The sequence below is a fragment of the Meles meles genome, chromosome 1, assembly GCF_922984935.1.
Source record: "Meles meles chromosome 1, mMelMel3.1 paternal haplotype, whole genome shotgun sequence".
Classification (NCBI taxonomy): domain Eukaryota; kingdom Metazoa; phylum Chordata; class Mammalia; order Carnivora; family Mustelidae; genus Meles; species Meles meles.
Genome location: NC_060066.1, coordinates 158,727,949 through 158,746,437, shown reverse-complemented (window position 1 = coordinate 158,746,437; position 18,489 = coordinate 158,727,949). Strand labels below are relative to the sequence as shown.

The 18,489-nt window shown below is 36.8% G+C and overlaps 1 protein-coding gene across 7 annotated transcripts in view; it reads left to right on the top strand.

Moving 5' to 3' along the window:
* Positions 1–18,489, top strand: part of LRRC7 (leucine rich repeat containing 7) — a 563,262-nt gene that overhangs the window by 491,035 nt on the left and 53,738 nt on the right. For 6 of the 7 annotated variants that reach the window (XR_006817634.1, XM_045998653.1, XM_045998701.1 and 3 more), the window contains one exon: positions 14,349–14,570. Coding sequence is in view for 5 of the 7 variants with exons in the window: in XM_045998653.1 (XP_045854609.1) it covers positions 14,349–14,570 (222 nt within the window). In the remaining 2 variants the exon portion in view is untranslated. Of the gene's footprint in view, positions 1–14,348; positions 14,571–18,489 lie in introns of those variants that run through there. The other variant, XR_006817637.1, reaches the window with a different exon arrangement.

The window sequence follows — 18,489 nt, the reverse complement described above, 5'->3', positions numbered from 1 at the left end:
TATATCTGGTATATAGTTAACCAGGACTTTTTGCCACAAGTTGGTACTGTTTCTTCTGTTCCATGTTCAGAAGAAAGAAAGAAACTCTGGCACAAGTCATGTGCTTAAAAATGAATTTTGAGTCCTCTTCAACTTGTTTTTCTTGACCCTACAAGTATTTCAGTTATTCTTAAATGCAGTTGTTTACTAAATCTTCATTTTCTTTAATATGACACATTTACAAATTCTTTACTTTTGTAAATCTCAGAAGGAACAGAATCAGGAGCCCCAAGCATGACCGAAAACTACCTACAGATTCTTCCATCATGTTGAATTTAGTTCATTTTGTTAATTTTCTCAATGATTTAGCCTGTCAAACTTCCTAATTATATCATCTAAGATTCCAACCACCACTTCCTGTTTAATATTGTCTCCATCTTCCAAAAAATAACCTAAATCCTGTCACCAAAAACCACTGTGACAAAACTGCACTGAATATTGAATCAATCACTGGAAAATGACAATTACACTAAAACATGAAAACTAAACTATGTACTAACCTGCAGGAAAAAAAAAATCTCAGTCTTTTTAAGATCTTGTGCGCTCTCTCTCTCTCTCTCTCTCTCTGTTTGGCAGGAGTGCAAAAGAAACTGTGAGCTTAACTTTGTCTTTAACTGGCCCTTGGGAATTTTAGCTTTTTTTTCTTTTTAATTTTATTTATTTATTTGGCAGCCAGAGATCACAAGTAGGCAGAGAAGCAGGCAGAGAGAGAGGAGGAAGCAGGCTCCCTGCTAAGCAGAGAGCCAGATGAGGGGCTCAATCCCAGGACCCTGGGATTATGACCTGAGTCAAAGGCAGAGGCTTTAACCCGCTGAGCCACCCAGGCACCCCGTGAATTTTAAGCTTTGCTGTTCAGTTTCCATCTTGGGGAAGAAAGGACAGTGATGCGTACCTTCTAGAGTGGTTCTAAAAATTAAGATCATGATATAAAATACTTATCACAGTGTCTGTCATATGTGTTTAATTATTGGTAGATATTATGATTTTTATTATTTTAGATAAAACTCTGATATCATTGCCAACAATTAACACAGAGTTAATTATGGCAAGGTAAATTTTCACTTAATGTTGTTCCTAACAATAGCCTGTTAATGAGACCAAGGACATAAGTTAGTTAGTATCCCTTCTGAATTACTATATATGAACACAGGCTGCACTCTTCACCTGGACATTTTCTTGAAATCATATAAATAATGGGGATGGAGGTGTCTAAGGGAAAGAAATGAAGGTAAATCACCTCAACTTAAAATACTAGCCATATTGGTGAAGAGTGAGTAGTATCATCTCTACTTATGGCAGAATTGTGTTTTTTAAATTTGTGTATGCTGTACCCCTCCATAAAAGAGGTCATTTTTCAATATTTGAAGCAAAATACATAACTTACAGCTTCCTAAAAAATAACTTGTAAGACACAATCTCAGTAAACTGGAATCTAGGGAGGCCTAGAGTTCAAGGATTGGTGGATTTTCAAAAGTTGGAATATTTGGGGGTTCATTGACCTTGAACTGGTAAAGCATAGTTATTTGAAAGAGACTTGCTGATTGGCTAACTTTCAGGAGCAGCTTCTAATGCAAATTGTCATTAATTAATTGTAACAGGTTTGAAAAAGGGTTTTCTTGGGTGATTATTTTATTGCTATGTCCAAAGAGCAATCAGACCTTTACTTAGCAGAGAATTTTTTATTCTCAGTGCAATTATTGAGTACTTACTATGTACCAAGCAATATGCTCAGTTTATTATGTTACTTTTAATCTTCACAATATTCTGTGAAGCACTTGTCATTATGTATAGCTTTCATATGATAAGCAGAGGCGGCTTAGGTTACTCCCATAAGATTGCATAACTAAAAAGTGATAGAGCGAGAAATAAAGCCCAGAGTCATCCGACTCCAAAGACTGTGTGTGTTATCTGCACTGCCTCTATTCCTTTTTAAATTAACTTCTGGTATTTCTACAACCCTCCATTTCTATAATTTTGTCATTTTAAGAATACCATACAAATGGAATCCTACAGTATGTAATTTGGGGGGATTAGCTTTCTTACTCAGCATAATTCCCTGAAGATTCATTCACGTCATTGTGTGTGTGTGTGTTAACAGTTTCTTCCTTTTTATTGCTGATGAGTGTATTATGGTAAGGATGCATCCATTTGTTTAACCATTCACACACTGAAGGAAACCTGGGTTGTTTCCAGTTTGGGGCTGTTATGAAGAAAAGTGGTCCATTCATGGACAGGTTTTTGATTGAATGTAAGTCTTACGTCTCTAGGATAAATGTCCAGAAATGTAACTGCTGAATCATATGGCACTTGCATATTTAGTTTTTGAAGAGACTGCCAAATATGTTTCCAGAGTGATTCTGCCATTTCCTGTTTCCTGCAGCAGCCTCTGAGCAATCTAGTCCCTCCTCATCATCGTCAACATTTGTTGCTGTCGCTATGTTTTATTTAGGCTGTCTGATAGGTGTGTAGTGATAGTTCATTGTGGTATTAATTTTAAGTCTTCTAACAGCTAATGATATTGAACATCTTTCCATGTGCTTATTTGCTGCTGTCTCTATTGTCTTTGGTGAAATGTTTCTTCATATCTTTTGACATTATTCCAAATGGATAATTTAGTCTCTTACTTCTGCCTTCTGAGAGTTCTTTATTCCTAATACTATTCTTGCCAGTTATATGACCGGCCAATCTTTTCTTAAACTCTGTGGTTTGTGTTTCATTCTCAGGGTTTTACATTTAAGTCTGTGATCTATTTTGAGCTAATTTTTATATATATCAGGTGTGAGATACAGGTCAAGTTTCATTAATTTTGCCGATGGATGTCCACTTGAGCCAGCACCATTTGTTGAAAAGGCTCTTTCCTCTATTGAGTCGTTTTTGTACCTTTGCCAAAAATCATCTGGGCAGATTTTTGTGAGTCTATTTATAGGCTCTCTGAACTGTTCCATTTATCAATCGTCTGTCCCTCTGCCAATGCCACACAGTTCTGATTACTATAATAATCTTGAAATCAGATAGGCTTATTCTTCCTGTTTTCTTCTTCTTTCCTAAAATCATTATAGTTATTCTAGTTTCATTGCCTTTCAGTATAAATTTTAGAATAATCTTATCCAGGTACATAAAAAAAAGTCTTGCTGGGATTTTTACCAGAATTTGTTTAACCTGTGTATCGATTTGGAGAGAATGACATCTTTACTATGTTAAGTCTTCCAATCCACAAGTATGTCTTCATTTATTTAAATCTTCTTTGATATCTTTCATCAGCATTGTGTAGTTTTCAGCGTAGAAGTCCTGTGCAGGCTTCATTTGATTTACACCTAAGTAGTTCACTTTTTTTGAGTGATTGTCCATGGTATTGCTTGAAATTTTGATGAGCACATATTTGTTGATAACATACATAAGTATAATTTGCTCTTGAATCCTGCAGACTTGCTCAACTCACTTGTTTGTTCTAGGAATCTATTTTTGTTGCTTCTTCTGATTTTCAAATGTAGAGAATCGTGTCAGCTGCAAATCAGAACAGTTAATTTCTTCCTCTTCAATTCTGTATGCCTTTTATTTCCTCTTCTTGTCTTATCTTGTTGACTAGAACCTCCAACTCTGTGTTGAAAAAGAGTGGTGAGTGTGGATATCTGTGAGTGTCCTTCATCTCATGGCAGAAGTATTCAGTTTTACAACATTAAGTATAATGTAAGCTGTATGTTTTTTGTAAATGTTCTTTATGAAGCTGGGGAAGTTCCCCTCCATTTCTCTGTCTCTGGGGGCTTTTATTATAAATGGGTGCTAAATTTTGTCAAATTTATTCTGCTTCCAATGAGAGCATCACATGATTTTACTTCTGTAGCCCATTAATATGGTGCTTTGCGTTGGTTGATTTTGAAATACAGAGCAAGCTTTCAACCACTGATATAAGCCCCACTTGGTCACAGTGTAGAATTCTTTTTTATATTGCCGAATTCTGTTTACCAGTATTTTGTTAAAGATTTTTGCACTTATCCTTGTTTGTCTGTAATTTTCTTCTTTTTCCTCTCTCTCTCTCTCTCTCTCTTTGGTACTATCCTTGTCTGGTTTTGTTATTGGGGTAACAGTATTTTCGTAAAATAACTTGGGAAGTGTCCCTTCCTCTTCTGTTTTCTGGAAAAGAGTGTGTAGAATTGGTATTAATTATTTTTTTTAAGATTTGCTTATTTACTTTAGGGAGGCAGAGAGAGAACATGTGTGCACAGTGAGAGGGGCAGAGGGAAAGGGAGAGAGAAAATCTCAAACAGACTCCCCACTGAGCAGAGTCTGAAGCTTAGCAGACTATGCAACCCAGGGACCTGGTGTTAATTCTCATCTAAATGTTTGGTAGAATTCTCCAGTGTAACCATCTGGACCTGGATATTTCTTTCCTGGAAGTTTTTAAATCATAGATTACAATCTTGATAGTTATAGGGCTGTTGAAATTACCTATTTCATATTGGACAAATTATGGTAGTTTGGGTTTTTCAAGAAAGTGACCCATTTCGTGTGAATTTTCAAATTTATAAGTATAGAGTTATTTGTAGCATTACCATATTAGCCTCATGATGTTTACAAGATCTGTAATCATATTCCCTTCTTAATTCTTAATTTTGGTAATTTGTGTATTCTTTTATTTTCTTTTTCAATCTTACTAGAAGCATGTCAATTTTATAGATTTTTAACAAAGCACCACCTTTTTCTCATCTATTTTATCTGGTATTCACTTTCCAATTCATTTATTTCTACTCTTTTTATTATATCCTTCCTTCTGCTTGCTTTGGATTCATTTAGCTTTTCTTTCCCTAGACTCTTGATGTAGGATCTTAATTATTGATTTGAAACTTCTTCTTTTCTAATACATGCATTTAGGGTGATAAATACCTCTCAGCACTGCTTTAGCTGTGTTCCACAAATTTTTATGTGCTCTATTTTCATTTATGTTCAGTTCAATATATTATTTCTCTTGAGACTTCTTTGGCCCATGGATTATTTAGAACTGCACTGTTTAGTTTCCAAGTATTCAGATAGTTTTATTTTTCTATCATTGGCTTTTAGTTTGATCCTATTGTGGTTGGAGAATTCATTGTGTTATTTCAATTCTTTAAATTTATTCAGCTTTGTTCTCTGGTTTATGATATATTCTTAGTAAATATTCCATGGGAATGTGAAGATACTGTGTATCCTGCTGCTGTCAGGTAGAATGACCTATAAATGATAATTAGATCTTGTTAGTTGATGGTATCATTAAATTCTTTTATTTTTTCACTGATTTTTAGTGTAGTTCTATCAATTGTTGAGAGAAGAGTGTTGAAATCTCCAACTGTAATTATGGATTTGTTTATTTCTGTGTAAGTTCTATCAATTTTGCTCTACACACTTGCAGCTCTGTTGTTTGTTTTGTACACATTTAAGATTACTCTGTCCTCTCAGTGGACTGACTGTTCTCGTAACATAAGATCTCTCTTTATCTTTAGTATAATTTCTCTGTTCTGAAATTGACTTTATCTAGTATTAATACAGCCTCTTCTCTTTTCCCTAATTAATATTTGCATGATGTATGTTTTTAATCCTTTTACTTGTTATCTGCCTCTATTGCTATAATTGAAGTAATGTCCGCGTATAGTTTCTATACTCTGCATATAATTGAGTAATATTTTTAAGCGCCTCTGCCAAGATCTGTCTTTTAATTTATGCATTCAGTCTCCTTGCATTTAACTTAAGAACTGACACATTAAGGTTTAAGTTTTTGTTTTCTTTTGTTTCTATTAACATATAATGTGTTATTTGCTTCAGGGGTACAGGTCTGTGAATCATCAGTCTTACACAATTCACAGCACTCACCATAGCACATACCCTTTCCAGTGTCCATAACCCAGCCACCCTCTCCCTCCCCCAACCACCCACCAGCAACCCTCGGTTTGTTACCTGAAATTAAGAGTCTCTTATGGTTTGTTTCCCTCCCCTGTCCCGTCTTGTATCATTTTTCCCTCCCTTCCCCCCACAACCCCCAGTTTAAGTTTTAATGTATTTTTTTGCTTTTTTCTTTTTTTTTCCTTTTTTTTCATTTTATTTATTTTTTCAGTGTAAAAGTATTCATTCTTTTTGCACAACACCCAGTGCTCCATGCAAAACGTGCCCTCCCCATTACCCACCACCTGTTCCCCCAACCTCCCACCCCTGACCCTTCAAAACCCTCAGGTTGCCCCAACCTCCCACCCCTGACCCTTCAAAACCCTCAGGTTGTTTTTCAGAGTACATAGTCTCTTATGGTTCGCCTCCCCTCCCCAATGTCCATAGCCCGCTCCCCCTCTCCCAATCCCACCTCCCCCCAGCAACCCCCAGTTTGTTTTGTGAGATTAAGAGTCATTTATGGTTTGTCTCCCTCCCAATCCCATCTTGTTTCATTTACTCTTCTCCTATCTCCCTACCCCCCCATGTTGCTTCTCCATGTCCTCATATCAGGGAGATCATATGATAGTTGTCTTTCTCCGATTGACTTATTTCACTAAGCATGATACGCTCTAGTGCTTTTTTCTATTCTCTCTCTCTCTCTCTCTCTCTCCGTTTTGCTTCTCTCTTTTGTTTTCTCTCTTACCTGTTTCCTCTGTTTTATTTTTTAGAATTTCATTTTTATTTATGTATAGTGTTTCCAGCAAATCTCTTTGTGTTGCTTTTTAAATTGTTGTTCCTGCTATTACATTGAATATACATAAATTACAAGAGTCTGCTAGTTTCATCACTTAAGGGTTCAAGTAAAATGTAGAAACTTTATCTCTCTTTACATCACTTCACCCTTCTCTATTTATAATTGTCTCGGACATTTCCTCTACATACATTTAGGACCACCTCAGTGCCATAGTTTTACTTCAAGTATCACACATATTTCTGAAAACTCAAGAAGACAAAGTGCATTATACTTACCCATATGTTTGTTTGCCATGTTCTTTCTTCCTTCCTAAAGTTCCTTCCTGAAGTTCTACTCCATCTTCTTTCTTTTATTATTTCCATTTATTTAGAGAACTTCCTTTAGCCATTATTTTAGGATAGGTCTGGCGGTGACAAATTTTCTTCATTTGTCTTTATCTAAGAATGTCTCAATTTCCCTTTCATTGCTGAAGAACATTCTCATTGGTGTAGAATTTTAGGTTGACAGTTCTTTTTCCTTCAGCACTTGAAATACTGTGCCACTTCTTTCCTTTCTCCATGGTTTTTGATGAGACGTCCACTGTCGTTTGAATTGTTCTTCTCTGGGAAGATGTCATTTTTTTCAGGCTACCTTTAAGATATTTTTCTTTTTCTTTAGTTTTCAGAAGTTTAATTACAATGTGTCTGTGCATGGTTTTCTTTTGGTTTAATCTGTGTAATGTTAGTCTCCCTGCTTCTTAAATCTATAGGTTTTTGTCTTCTGACAAGTTTCAGAATTTTTCAGCAATTATTTTTTCATTTAATTTTCACCCCCATTCTTTTTCTTCTCTCTTTTTGATAATATGATTGTCAAAAGTTTTGTATGGTCTCATAGATCCCTAATACTCTGTTCATTTATTTTTTCAGTGTGTTTTGATCTCTGTAATTCAGACATGATAATTTCTTTTTTTTTTAAGATTTTATTTATTTATTAGAGAGAGAGAGAGCAAGCACAGGCAGACAGAGTTGCAGGCAGAGGCAGAGGGTGAAGCAGGCTCCCTGCTGAGCAAGGAGCCCAATGTGGGACTTGATCCCAGGACACTGGGATCATGACCTGAGCCGAAGGCAGCCGCTTAACCAACTGAGCCACTCAGGCGTCCCCAGACATGATAATTTCTATTGCCCTATATTCTAATTCACATTTGTCTCCTTTCCTCTCTGCATTCTTCTGTTAACACCTTCCACTGGGCTTTTCATTTACTGTATTTTCCAGTTCTAAAATTGCCATTTGTTTCTTCTTAAATTTTTTTCTTTCTTTTTTACAGATTGAGAGAGAGAGAGTGAGAGAGAGAGATTACAAGTAGGCAGAGCAGCAGCCAGAGAGGGGAGGAAGCAGGCTCCCTGCCAAGCAGAGAGCCCGATACGGGGCTCGATCCCAGAGACCCTGAGATCATGACCTGACCTGAAGGCAGAGGCTTAACCCACTGAGCCACCCAGGCGCCCCTGTTTCTTCTTAATATCTTCTATTTCTTTGTTGAGAATTTATATTTTTTGCTGCATTTCTATTTTTTTCATTTGTTTTTAGCACACACATAATTGTTCATCAAAACATTTTTTTAATGGCTACTTTAAAATCTTTGTCAGATAATGCTAACATCTCTATCTTCTCAGTGTTTGTATTTCCTTATTATCTTTTTCCATTCAGTTTGACATTTTCCTGGTCCTTGGTATGACTGAAACCTGGACATTTTCATATAATGTTATAAAATCTGGATTGTACTTAAACCTTCTGTTTTAGCCGGCTTCTTCTGATACCACTCCAGTTGGAGGAGAATGGGTCACTGCCTCATTCTGGCCAGATAGGGAGAAGTCCAGTTTTCTCATTCAGTCTCCGTTGACACTTAAGGCAAAATCTTCTTCTTTTTGCTAGGTAAGAATGGAATTTCCATCTCCCCAGATGGTCTCCAATGATACAGTGGGTGTAGCCTCACTGGGTGATAGAGAAGGTCCTGACTTTCTACTAGGACTTTTCTAATCATACTATTGCTAAGGTAGAGAGCTGCCTCATTACTGCTGGGTGGGTATGGAAACCCAGGCTCCTTGTGTGATCTCCACTGGCATCTTTGGGGTGATGCTACAGGCAGATGGGAATGAATGCAGTGGTATCTAATTTGGCCTTCTTGGACACTACCCAGGCAGGAGTGTTGGTGTGCTTTGTTACACTTTTATAAGAGTAGAAGTCTAGGGCCCACATTTGACTCTTGCTGGCATTGTCAGGGTGGGGCCACAGTTTTTTCCATGATGTTTGGTTATAGGAGAATAGTCATTGTCTAAAATTCTTGTTTTTCTAGGCTGTCCCTTTTCTGATCCCTTGGCTAAAGAGAGAAAGATACTGTTGGAGCTTGTCTCTTCCGCATCTGTTGGCATTTTGGGGTTGCCTACTTCCTCAGCTCCAAGTCTGGGATATATGACCCAAAAATAAAACCTAAGAGATTCGCTGCCATGCTGTTACTTGGTCTCCATATTTGAGTTGATCTACTTTCTTCTGTCTTCTTTCCAGAGTTTCCTTATATTTGTTTGTGTAAAATATCCAAGGTTTTAATTGTTCTTGCAGGGAATCGAGACTAAGTAGACATACTAGTCTACCTAAAATCAGAAATCCAACTATCTAGATTTTTAAAACTTAACCTGCTTACTAAAAAAAGTCACTATAGAATACACGGTATAAAGAGAATGTAATGGGACTGTTTTGTTGCTATTGTTGTTTCTTTACAAAATTACTGAAACTGATTCATTTAAATGACTGTCACTGGTTCCTTGAAATCAGTTACTGAGTTATCCTTTGCAGGTAATTCTGTGTTGTTGACACTGCTCCCAAACATTTTTTGAACTCTACAGAACTTAATTTGAGAGAATGAGTTGTATCCCTTTGAATATTCTCATTGGCATAAACTGTCATCCTTTGAAGCTGTGTTTGATTTTTGGAAGCAACCCCAAGTGGTTCAAGACCCAAAATGGCTAGTAAAACAGATGACCAAATTGGGGAACATACTTCTTAGTCTAACAGTCTTTTCTAAGAGAATAATGTGAACCAAAGTATTTTGTAGTAAGAAAGTCATTTCTTTTCTATTATACAAAACTTCCCAAACACTTTAAATTTCTACATAATAAGCCTGATTAGCTGTGGGCTGAATTTTGCATGAACAGTGCCCTTTGGTATCAAATCAATATTTCTTTTCTGTGATGTTGACATTGATGTTTTCTTGGGTCCTATGGATATTGGAGTTTTTCTCTGTAAATTTTGACAGTATGGTTTTGGGTCAACTTGAAAACACTATATTTCATCACTATTCCTCTCAAATACATGTTATTTTGTCCAACCTCCCCTTGAAAGTTCAAAACAAATGTCAGATCTTCTCTATTTCTTTTTATCATTCAAAATGTGTAGCACAGTCTTTACAGAAACCTTTACGTTCAAATTCCCCTTCAGTATGAGTCAGTGTTCTCAAAGCTAACCCTCTGCTTGAACAAATCCAGCCTCTGACATTTTCTACATTTTCATTAGCCCTTTGTACTTTCATCATGAGCATCCTCATTACCTTTCTTAAGCCTTTGTGCCAGTCAAAAACAAAAACAAACAAACAAACAAAAAACACTTTCCCTTTACAGTCCCTCCAACACCATAATTGTCCCTTTAGATGTCTTGTGTCATTTATGTTTGCTTAACTTCATGCAAAATTTAGTGTTAATTCTTGGCTTTCTACAGCTGTCACCCCCCCCAGCCCCATTCAGTACAGCCTGTAATCCCAATAGAGAGTGAAAAAACAGTACTGCAAACGGAATCATTTTACAGCACATTCCTTCCATGCCCACTTGATGGTTTATCAAACTATCTGAGAACATGAGCTTTGTCACTTCATAATTGTGGGAAGATTACTAAATGCACTTATTTGTTTAACTATAATGCTCTGTGTCACATCCATAAGATCTAAAATAGATAACAGATCTAATTCAATAAGTAGGAATGGCCCTTTGGCAAATTAAAGAGCTGCTAAAGAAATGTAATATATCCTACAATTTGATTCTTTTGTTCTTTTCATGGTTTCTTTTCAATTCACAGTTCACCTATTGGGAGAGAAAGTTGATTTGGTGATTAGGGGATTGCAGTATCATTTTGTGTTTAAGCATATGATCTTTCAAAACTAATGATGTACTCTATGTTGGCTAACTGTACATAATAAAAAAAAATTGGATGGGGCGGGAAGAGCACGATCTTTCATCGTGAGACAGCCTTCGTTCAAATCCTCATCCTGTCAGTTTACCAGTAGTGAAAACTACTTAGGAAAGCTATTTAACTTCTAGAAGCCTTTGTTTCCTCATTAGTAAAATCGGATAATAATAATTCATAATAGTTAACCTCTAATACTGTTGTAAGGACTAAAGGAGTTAATATGTGTAAGGTAAGTTTTATTAGCACATTGTTTAGCACATTGTTTGGCACAGTGTTTCAACAGTAGCCATTATTTATTAAATGCCAGTTACTGCACTCATCATTAAAGATGTTAAGTAGGATATGCTGCTTGCCTTCAAGGAGTTCCAAATCAAAGCATAATTCTGGGCTCCAGCTGTCTCATCAGAAGGGAAAACTAAACCAGAAAAATAAGTCTACAGGCTATAATAGTTACATAATATATGCAAACAGTTTTTCACCCTTGGCTATACCATTACCTGAATATTCTAATCAATGAAGAGATTGTTAAGTGGTCCTTATTAATTTTCTCACGTAGATTATGCATCCGGGTTTTGGATCCCTCTAAGTTTTCCGAATGTTAATAATTCTTAGCTTGTCTACATGATCACTTTCAATTAAACTGCTGGTCTTCCTTTTGTCCACTGGCTCAAGCAATGACTGAGGACCCATAAGTATTATGCCAGTGAAGGTAATGAACAGGTTGAAATGTAAAATCAACTTCTTGTTTCATAGCCAGGCTAGTCAGTTTTAGTTAGCCTCCACTGTCAGCATTTCAGACTCTAAGAAGTCATTGTCTCCAACTATGACTTAGCATGCTAGTGAGTTCATTCAGAGTATAGCAGCTCAAAATGTCACACAATTATCATGGTGTTTCTCTCCTACCAAACAAGAGAACGTGAGATTCCATGGAGGTTGAAGAGAATCAAACTAAGGGGAAAAACTTGACCATCTAGAACAGCCCTCAAAGTTGCAACACCTCCTTTCATTTAGATTTCTGAGAAGGGCATAGATGCAACAAAGAAATGTGCGTTAGTCCTTTATGAAGTTATCTTAGTTGTGTTTATGATATTATAGCCTTGCCATTGCTGGTTAATTGCGTTGGGTAGTGTTGGATTGATCGTTATTTTCATATTGTGCTAGGATAGTCTGACTCTTTTTTTTTTTTTGCATCTTTTCCTCCAATTTCTCATGACTGAAATATCCTCACTATTTCTGAATGTAAACATTGTACATGATAACAAGACAGCCAGTTGGGCATCTAAAAATATAATCAAATAGTTGTTTACTTTCCATTATGTATTGCCAAATAATAATTTTATATATATTCTTCACTGAAATCACCTCTTGTTTGGAACCATTATGCCTCCCATCTTCTCCAAATGATTTTCCGTGATCACTGTCATTTCCTTATTCTCTTAATGTTGCTCTTTTTTTATTTATATCTTAATTTATTTTTTTTCAGCGTAACAGTATTCATTGTTTTTGCACAACACCCAGTGCTCCATGCAATACGTGCCCTCCCTATTACCCACCACCTGTTCCCCCAACCTCCCACCCCCGACCCTTCAAAACCCTCAGGTTGTTTTTCAGAGTCCATAGTCTCTTATGGTTCGCCTCCCCTTCCAATTTTTTTTTTAATATAAACATATAATGTATTTTTATCCCCAGGGGTACAGGTCTGTGAATCGCCAGGTTTACACACGTCACAGCACTCACGATAGCACATACCCTCCCCAATGTCCATAACCCCCTCCCCCTCTCCCAACCCCACCTCCTCCCAGCAACCCCCAATTTGTTTTGTGAGATTAAGAGTCACTTATGGTTTGTCTCCCTCCCAATCCCATCTTGTTTCATTTATTCTTCTCCTATCCCCCTAACCCCCCATGTTGCATCTCCATGTCCTCATATCAGGGAGATCATATGACAGTTGTCTTTCTCCGATTGACTTATTTCACTAAGCATGATACCCTCTAGTTCCATCCATGTCGTCGCAAATGGCAAGGTTTCATTTCTTTTGATGGCTGCATAGTATTCCATTGTGTATATATACCACATCTTCTTTATCCATTCATCTGTTGATGGACATCTAGGTTCTTTCCATAGTTTGGCTATTGTAGACATTGCTGCTATAAACATTCGGGTTCAAGTGAATCTGTTCCTTGAATGCATGTTTAATAATTTTTCCCTTATTCCTCCAATCTGAATTTTTCATCAGAAATCTTGATTAGTCAGACTTTCCTAGCTAATGAATTACAAATTTGTTACAAGTAGCAAAATTCACAGGCTTTCCTAGCAAATGAATTCAAAGGTGAAATTCAGTTTTGAATTCCAAATTATCTACCCTTAAAAGATCAACAAGAAAGAAAATGAATGCAGGAAGTAAGCCCTCCAACACTTCTGTAGTAATAGGTAGAGTACCAGGCACAGCAGTGGAATATATGTTTTAAAAAAATATTAATAAGCATTCACTTCCCATGTGAGACCTCCATGTTAAACCATCTATAATTATAAAAGGCATGTTGTGGGTTACCAGCCCACAAGCAGAACCACTTGCGTGGTGGAAAAGATATCAAGTAGAATGACTCAAAAAAACCAATGATAAAACAAAGGTGAGAAAATCAGAGTGAGTAAGAAACAGTGGTGCGCACCATAGCATTTGAAGATGGAAGACATAGTGAGCTTGCCCTCTGCCTCCAACAGCCACCCTTAAGGACTGAGAAATGGTCATCATTCTTTAAATGAGATACTCATGAATGTGTCTATAACCTCACGGTGGGATGATCTACATACAGAGCTCACTTGGAAGATCCTTCCACATCTGTGCCTCCATGAGCTACATATACTCACAGGAGTTTACCACATGGTTCCTTTTCAGTGTGACTTAAAGATTCCAAAAACCATACTCTTGATCTAATAATGCAGAACATGAATAAATATTCGTTAACCTCACCTTAACAACCTCACTATGCACCTTTGACATAATGGAAAATGCACACTTTGATTCTTTTGCTTCAGAATCAGGATCCAGCCTCTATCATTCTCCCTCTGATGTTTCCTATATTCTATCTCTCTCCCTGCTGTTAGTCAAAATAAAATGCCAGGTAGAACTCCACTTTATTTTTAAGCTGTGACTTCTTTTTGTTCTTGAGATTTTTCAGAGAGATTTTTGCTCCCTTAAAATGGGGGATAAAATAATCTTTGGCAAGACACCAGATGACTACGAATGTTATTTTAATGCAACCTTGTTCCAATATTAACATTTTCACAAACCACAGTAGGCAGACCCTTACTGTTTTTTCATTATCCTTTCCAGCAGTGGCTGAGAGCCCAAGTGATGCCACTTTACCAGATAGGTATTCTGTACGTGTGTTTGACTTTAATCACATCCTTTCAACACCACGAATCTTTGTCTGACAAATTATCTTCTCCACAGGCAGGCAGCCACATCCAGACTTTGATGGGGTCCCAAAGCCTTCAGCACCGTAGCCGGGAGCAGCAGCCATATGAGGGAAATATAAACAAAGTGACCATCCAGCAATTTCAGTCACCATTGCCTATTCAGATCCCGTCTTCACAGGCCACCCGGGGACCTCAGCCTGGACGGTGCTTAATTCAAACTAAAGGGCAAAGGAGTATGGATGGCTATCCGGAGCAGGTGAGAAGAGCTGTGATTGTTGATGAATCTTTAGGAAATGCTCAGGGAAATCCAGTGGATTCGTGGTTTACCTTCCCTCACTAACGCAGTCTGGGACAAATTAATGTTGCCACCATGTTGAATGGAGTGGAGCACTCTTTCTAGGGGTTTTACCATTATTTTCAGTGGCTAAACACTACAAGATATAAAAACTGATAGTTGGTAAAATGCCCACTTCACCTAAGGAGAAACTGATGAATTGAAAGTTTTTTCTGGTATATCCTATCCCTTCTCCTATCCACTTCCAACTCTAATTTAGCGCTATAGCTTGGCTTTTAAATGATACAGAGCTTCAGTGGACTAGGCATGTTTACCAAGGCCTCTAGTGAAACTGACAGTGTAAAAAGTAAACTATTGGTGGGAACCTTTTTGAAAAATCCTATCTTCTGGTTATTGAATAGGACAAAGTTAAAGCTTTGCTTGAAGAAAATGATAAAGAACAGTTAAAAGGGAAAATTTTCTGAAATGATCCAAAAACCACTGATAAGTACCCTGTAGCAAAAAAAAAAAAAAAAAAAAAAAAAAAAAAAATGCTGCTATCCCGACCTATCTAAAATTGGGATTTACTTTTCCATTATAGAATGTTTTCTTCCTTAGAACCTGGACACTGAATAGAGTCTTATCTATTGGTTTATATTATGCTTAGAAAATAAGGCATTAAGATCTTAATACTCCCATAAAATTAATTTCATTCTTCAGATAACTGGGCAAAGCTCCTACTGACTTCACTAACACCTTAATATGGTTAATGAAGATTTCACCTTAGTATTGCCTACTCAAAGCTTCAGATATCACCCTGCCTTATTTTCTGAACATCTCAGACATTACCATTCTCCAGTTTTTTTCTTTCACGCTGTTAAGAGCCATTTATTATTTGGATTCCAGCTGCTCTAGACATTGCCTTTACTTCTTAATACCCTTCTTGAGGCTTAGATTAGGTATTAATCATTCTCAGACTCATAGGCTTGAAGACAACTTTTTTCCTGTCCTACCTTGATCTAGGTCGAGTGTTGGATTTAAGATAAAGAAATCAGACAGGTGCCTTTAATCAGGTAATGATATAAGGTTTTTAATTCTCCAGACAGTCTTAAAAGTTAATAAAGTTTTAAATTATGTTTTACTACAGGCACCTAGAAGGTTAAAGATTGTTCATATTCCCTCCCTCCCCCCCCAAATATCACAACCTCAGTTAAGCTCTTGGATTTCATGATTCCTATTATAAGCTACATTGAAAAATCCACTGAGCTCAATGCCCTCTGTTTCCCCTACTTTGAACAGTGGGTTTGAGCACTCTAAATTTAAAGGCCTTTTTTACATTACTTCTCAAAATACATCAATTGTATAGTTGGACTAATGAGAGGATTACTAAATTCTAAAGTTTACATACTTATTAAACTTAAAACATCATGGTTCTTTCACAGAAGGTATTTGTCATCGCTGACAGGTGTTTTGATCCACAGCTGCAACATCAGGTGACTTTCAGTCTAAAAACTGAAACATTCAATGGCTATGTTAAGGAAGGGACTTAAGTAAATTCTTCTCGGCTTCCCAGTTTTTTTCCTGCCTTGGTTTCAGGCTGAAATGCTTTGGAATGCTGAGGTAAAAATTTACCAGGTGAATAAGAATATATTGTTATTATCACTAATTTGATTCATAACTTGTTCATAACTTGCTCTTTTCAAAAATAACTGACATTAACTTGGTTTTTCTCTTTTGCAAATGTATAATCCATGACGAAGCATATTTATATTTGTGGAACAGACAGATACCAAAGCAGAAAGCACTTTGGAGAGACCATGAGAAAGCCTAAGGAGCCTTTAAACAATGAGTACTGGTCTGCAAACTCTGCCACCCATTCTCCAGAGTTACAAATCTGAAGACATTTTCTCAAAATTTTTTCACAGTTCAGGGTAACATTTGTCCACCACTCGTGGCATGCTAGATTCATACAGGCCCATTACTGCGTGCCTTTCCTCCCAACTCCACCTTCGGTGACCTCACACAGTAGAATGAGACTGTGGGCAAAGTTACACCAGGGAAATTAACAAACACTACAAACCAGGCTCTTCCCTACCCCCCAGGCATCTCCTAAACATCTCCCAGCACATCATCACCAGCTTCCACTCTGGTTTCTTCCATCTCTCTTCCCCACCCCCCCAGAACTTCCCCACTTTTCCGTTTAACTCTACAGCATTCAAGAAAGAGAATACCGAGGGGGTGGGTCTCAGAATTTGGATTTTGACTCTCATGTTAAGTCTTTAACTCTTTCAGGGGTTCTGTTTTCCTCCTTATAAAATGAGAACATTACCACCCACAAACAAAATTCAGAAAGTTTTTTAAGAGTCAAATGATACAATTCTACACACACACACACACACACACAGAGAGAGAGAGAGAGAGTTAAGTCTGGCTCTGTGAGTATAGACATAGGCAATAGAAGAAGTAGAAATACAACATTTTAAGAATTTAAATATCAGAGGAAACTTCACGGTTATCGGTCCCAACTTCCCTAATCTTCAAATAGAAAAGCAAGTAAAGCAAAATAAAACAAAAGAGAGAGACAGCCTGAAAAAGTTGATGGATGTCACTCTCATAATGAAAATATTGCCTGTATTTTTCACTTTCCTAAGTTATATTTCTTTTAAAAACGGACCTCTTGAATATGTGTGTGCATGCACACATTAAAGACTTTTATCCCATATTTAACAAGGAAAAAAATAGAGAAAAATGTTTAAAATATTTTATTTTTTTATTTAATTTTATTTTTTCAGTGTTCCAAGATTCATTGTTTAGGCACCACACCCAGAGCTCCGCGCAATACAGAACACTACAGAAATATTTTAAATATTTTCACATGAAAATTATAGAGTAGTGACTGAAGTGCAAAGACCAAGGAAGTCACTGAAAATTTTTAATGTGGGCTTCAGTCATTTAAATCAAGACACTCTATTTTAATAAGGCATTTCTAGTGCTGCAACAAAAGTGCCATAAATAGAAAAAAACAGAGTTTTCTTCAATGATCACAACAATGTTAATTTGGTCAAGTGCATACATTTCCCAGCTTACAATAGTTTCACTAAGATTTTTAAACTTAACGATGATGCAAAGGCAAGATACATTCAGTAAAAAACTGTACTTCAAATTTTGAATTTTGATCTGTTCCTGGGCTAGTGAGACACAGCTGAGTACTCTCTCCTGATGCTGGGCAGTGGCAGCGAGCTGTGGCTCCCAGCCAGCCCCAGGATCACAGAGGTAAACATCAATGCACTTATAACCATCCTGTACCCTCGCCACCATTCCGTTTCTCACTTTTAGTACAGCATTCAATAAATTTCATGAGATATTCCACACTTATTATAGAATGGGTTTTGCATTAGATGATTTGGCCCAACTGCAGGCTAATATAAGTGTTCTGAGCACATATAAATTGGGCTAGGCTAAGCTATGGTGTTTAGTAGGTTAGGTATATTCAAAGTATTTTTGACTTACAATATTTTCAAGATATGTTGGGTTTGTTGGCCTATAATCCCATTGTGAGTCGAGGGAGAACTATACAATATGGAAAAAAAACTAAATTGTTCACAATTTTTAAGTGCAAAGAGACATTATAAACATAGTATGAGAGATTACACAGCATGATGAAGCACACTAATTTCTATTAAAGTTTGGAGATTTTACATTTTAAAAAAGTAATCACTTATTGCAATGCTATAGTTGAAAAAATATCCAGTTACAAAGAATACACATTTTTTAATTTAAGGAAAAGAAGTCTGAATGAAAATAAGAAAAGAAAGGGCAGTTAGTGTCTGTTATACTATGTATAGGATACACAGTAGCCCTTCCCCACCAATTCACAGGGGATGTGTTCCAAGTCCCCCAG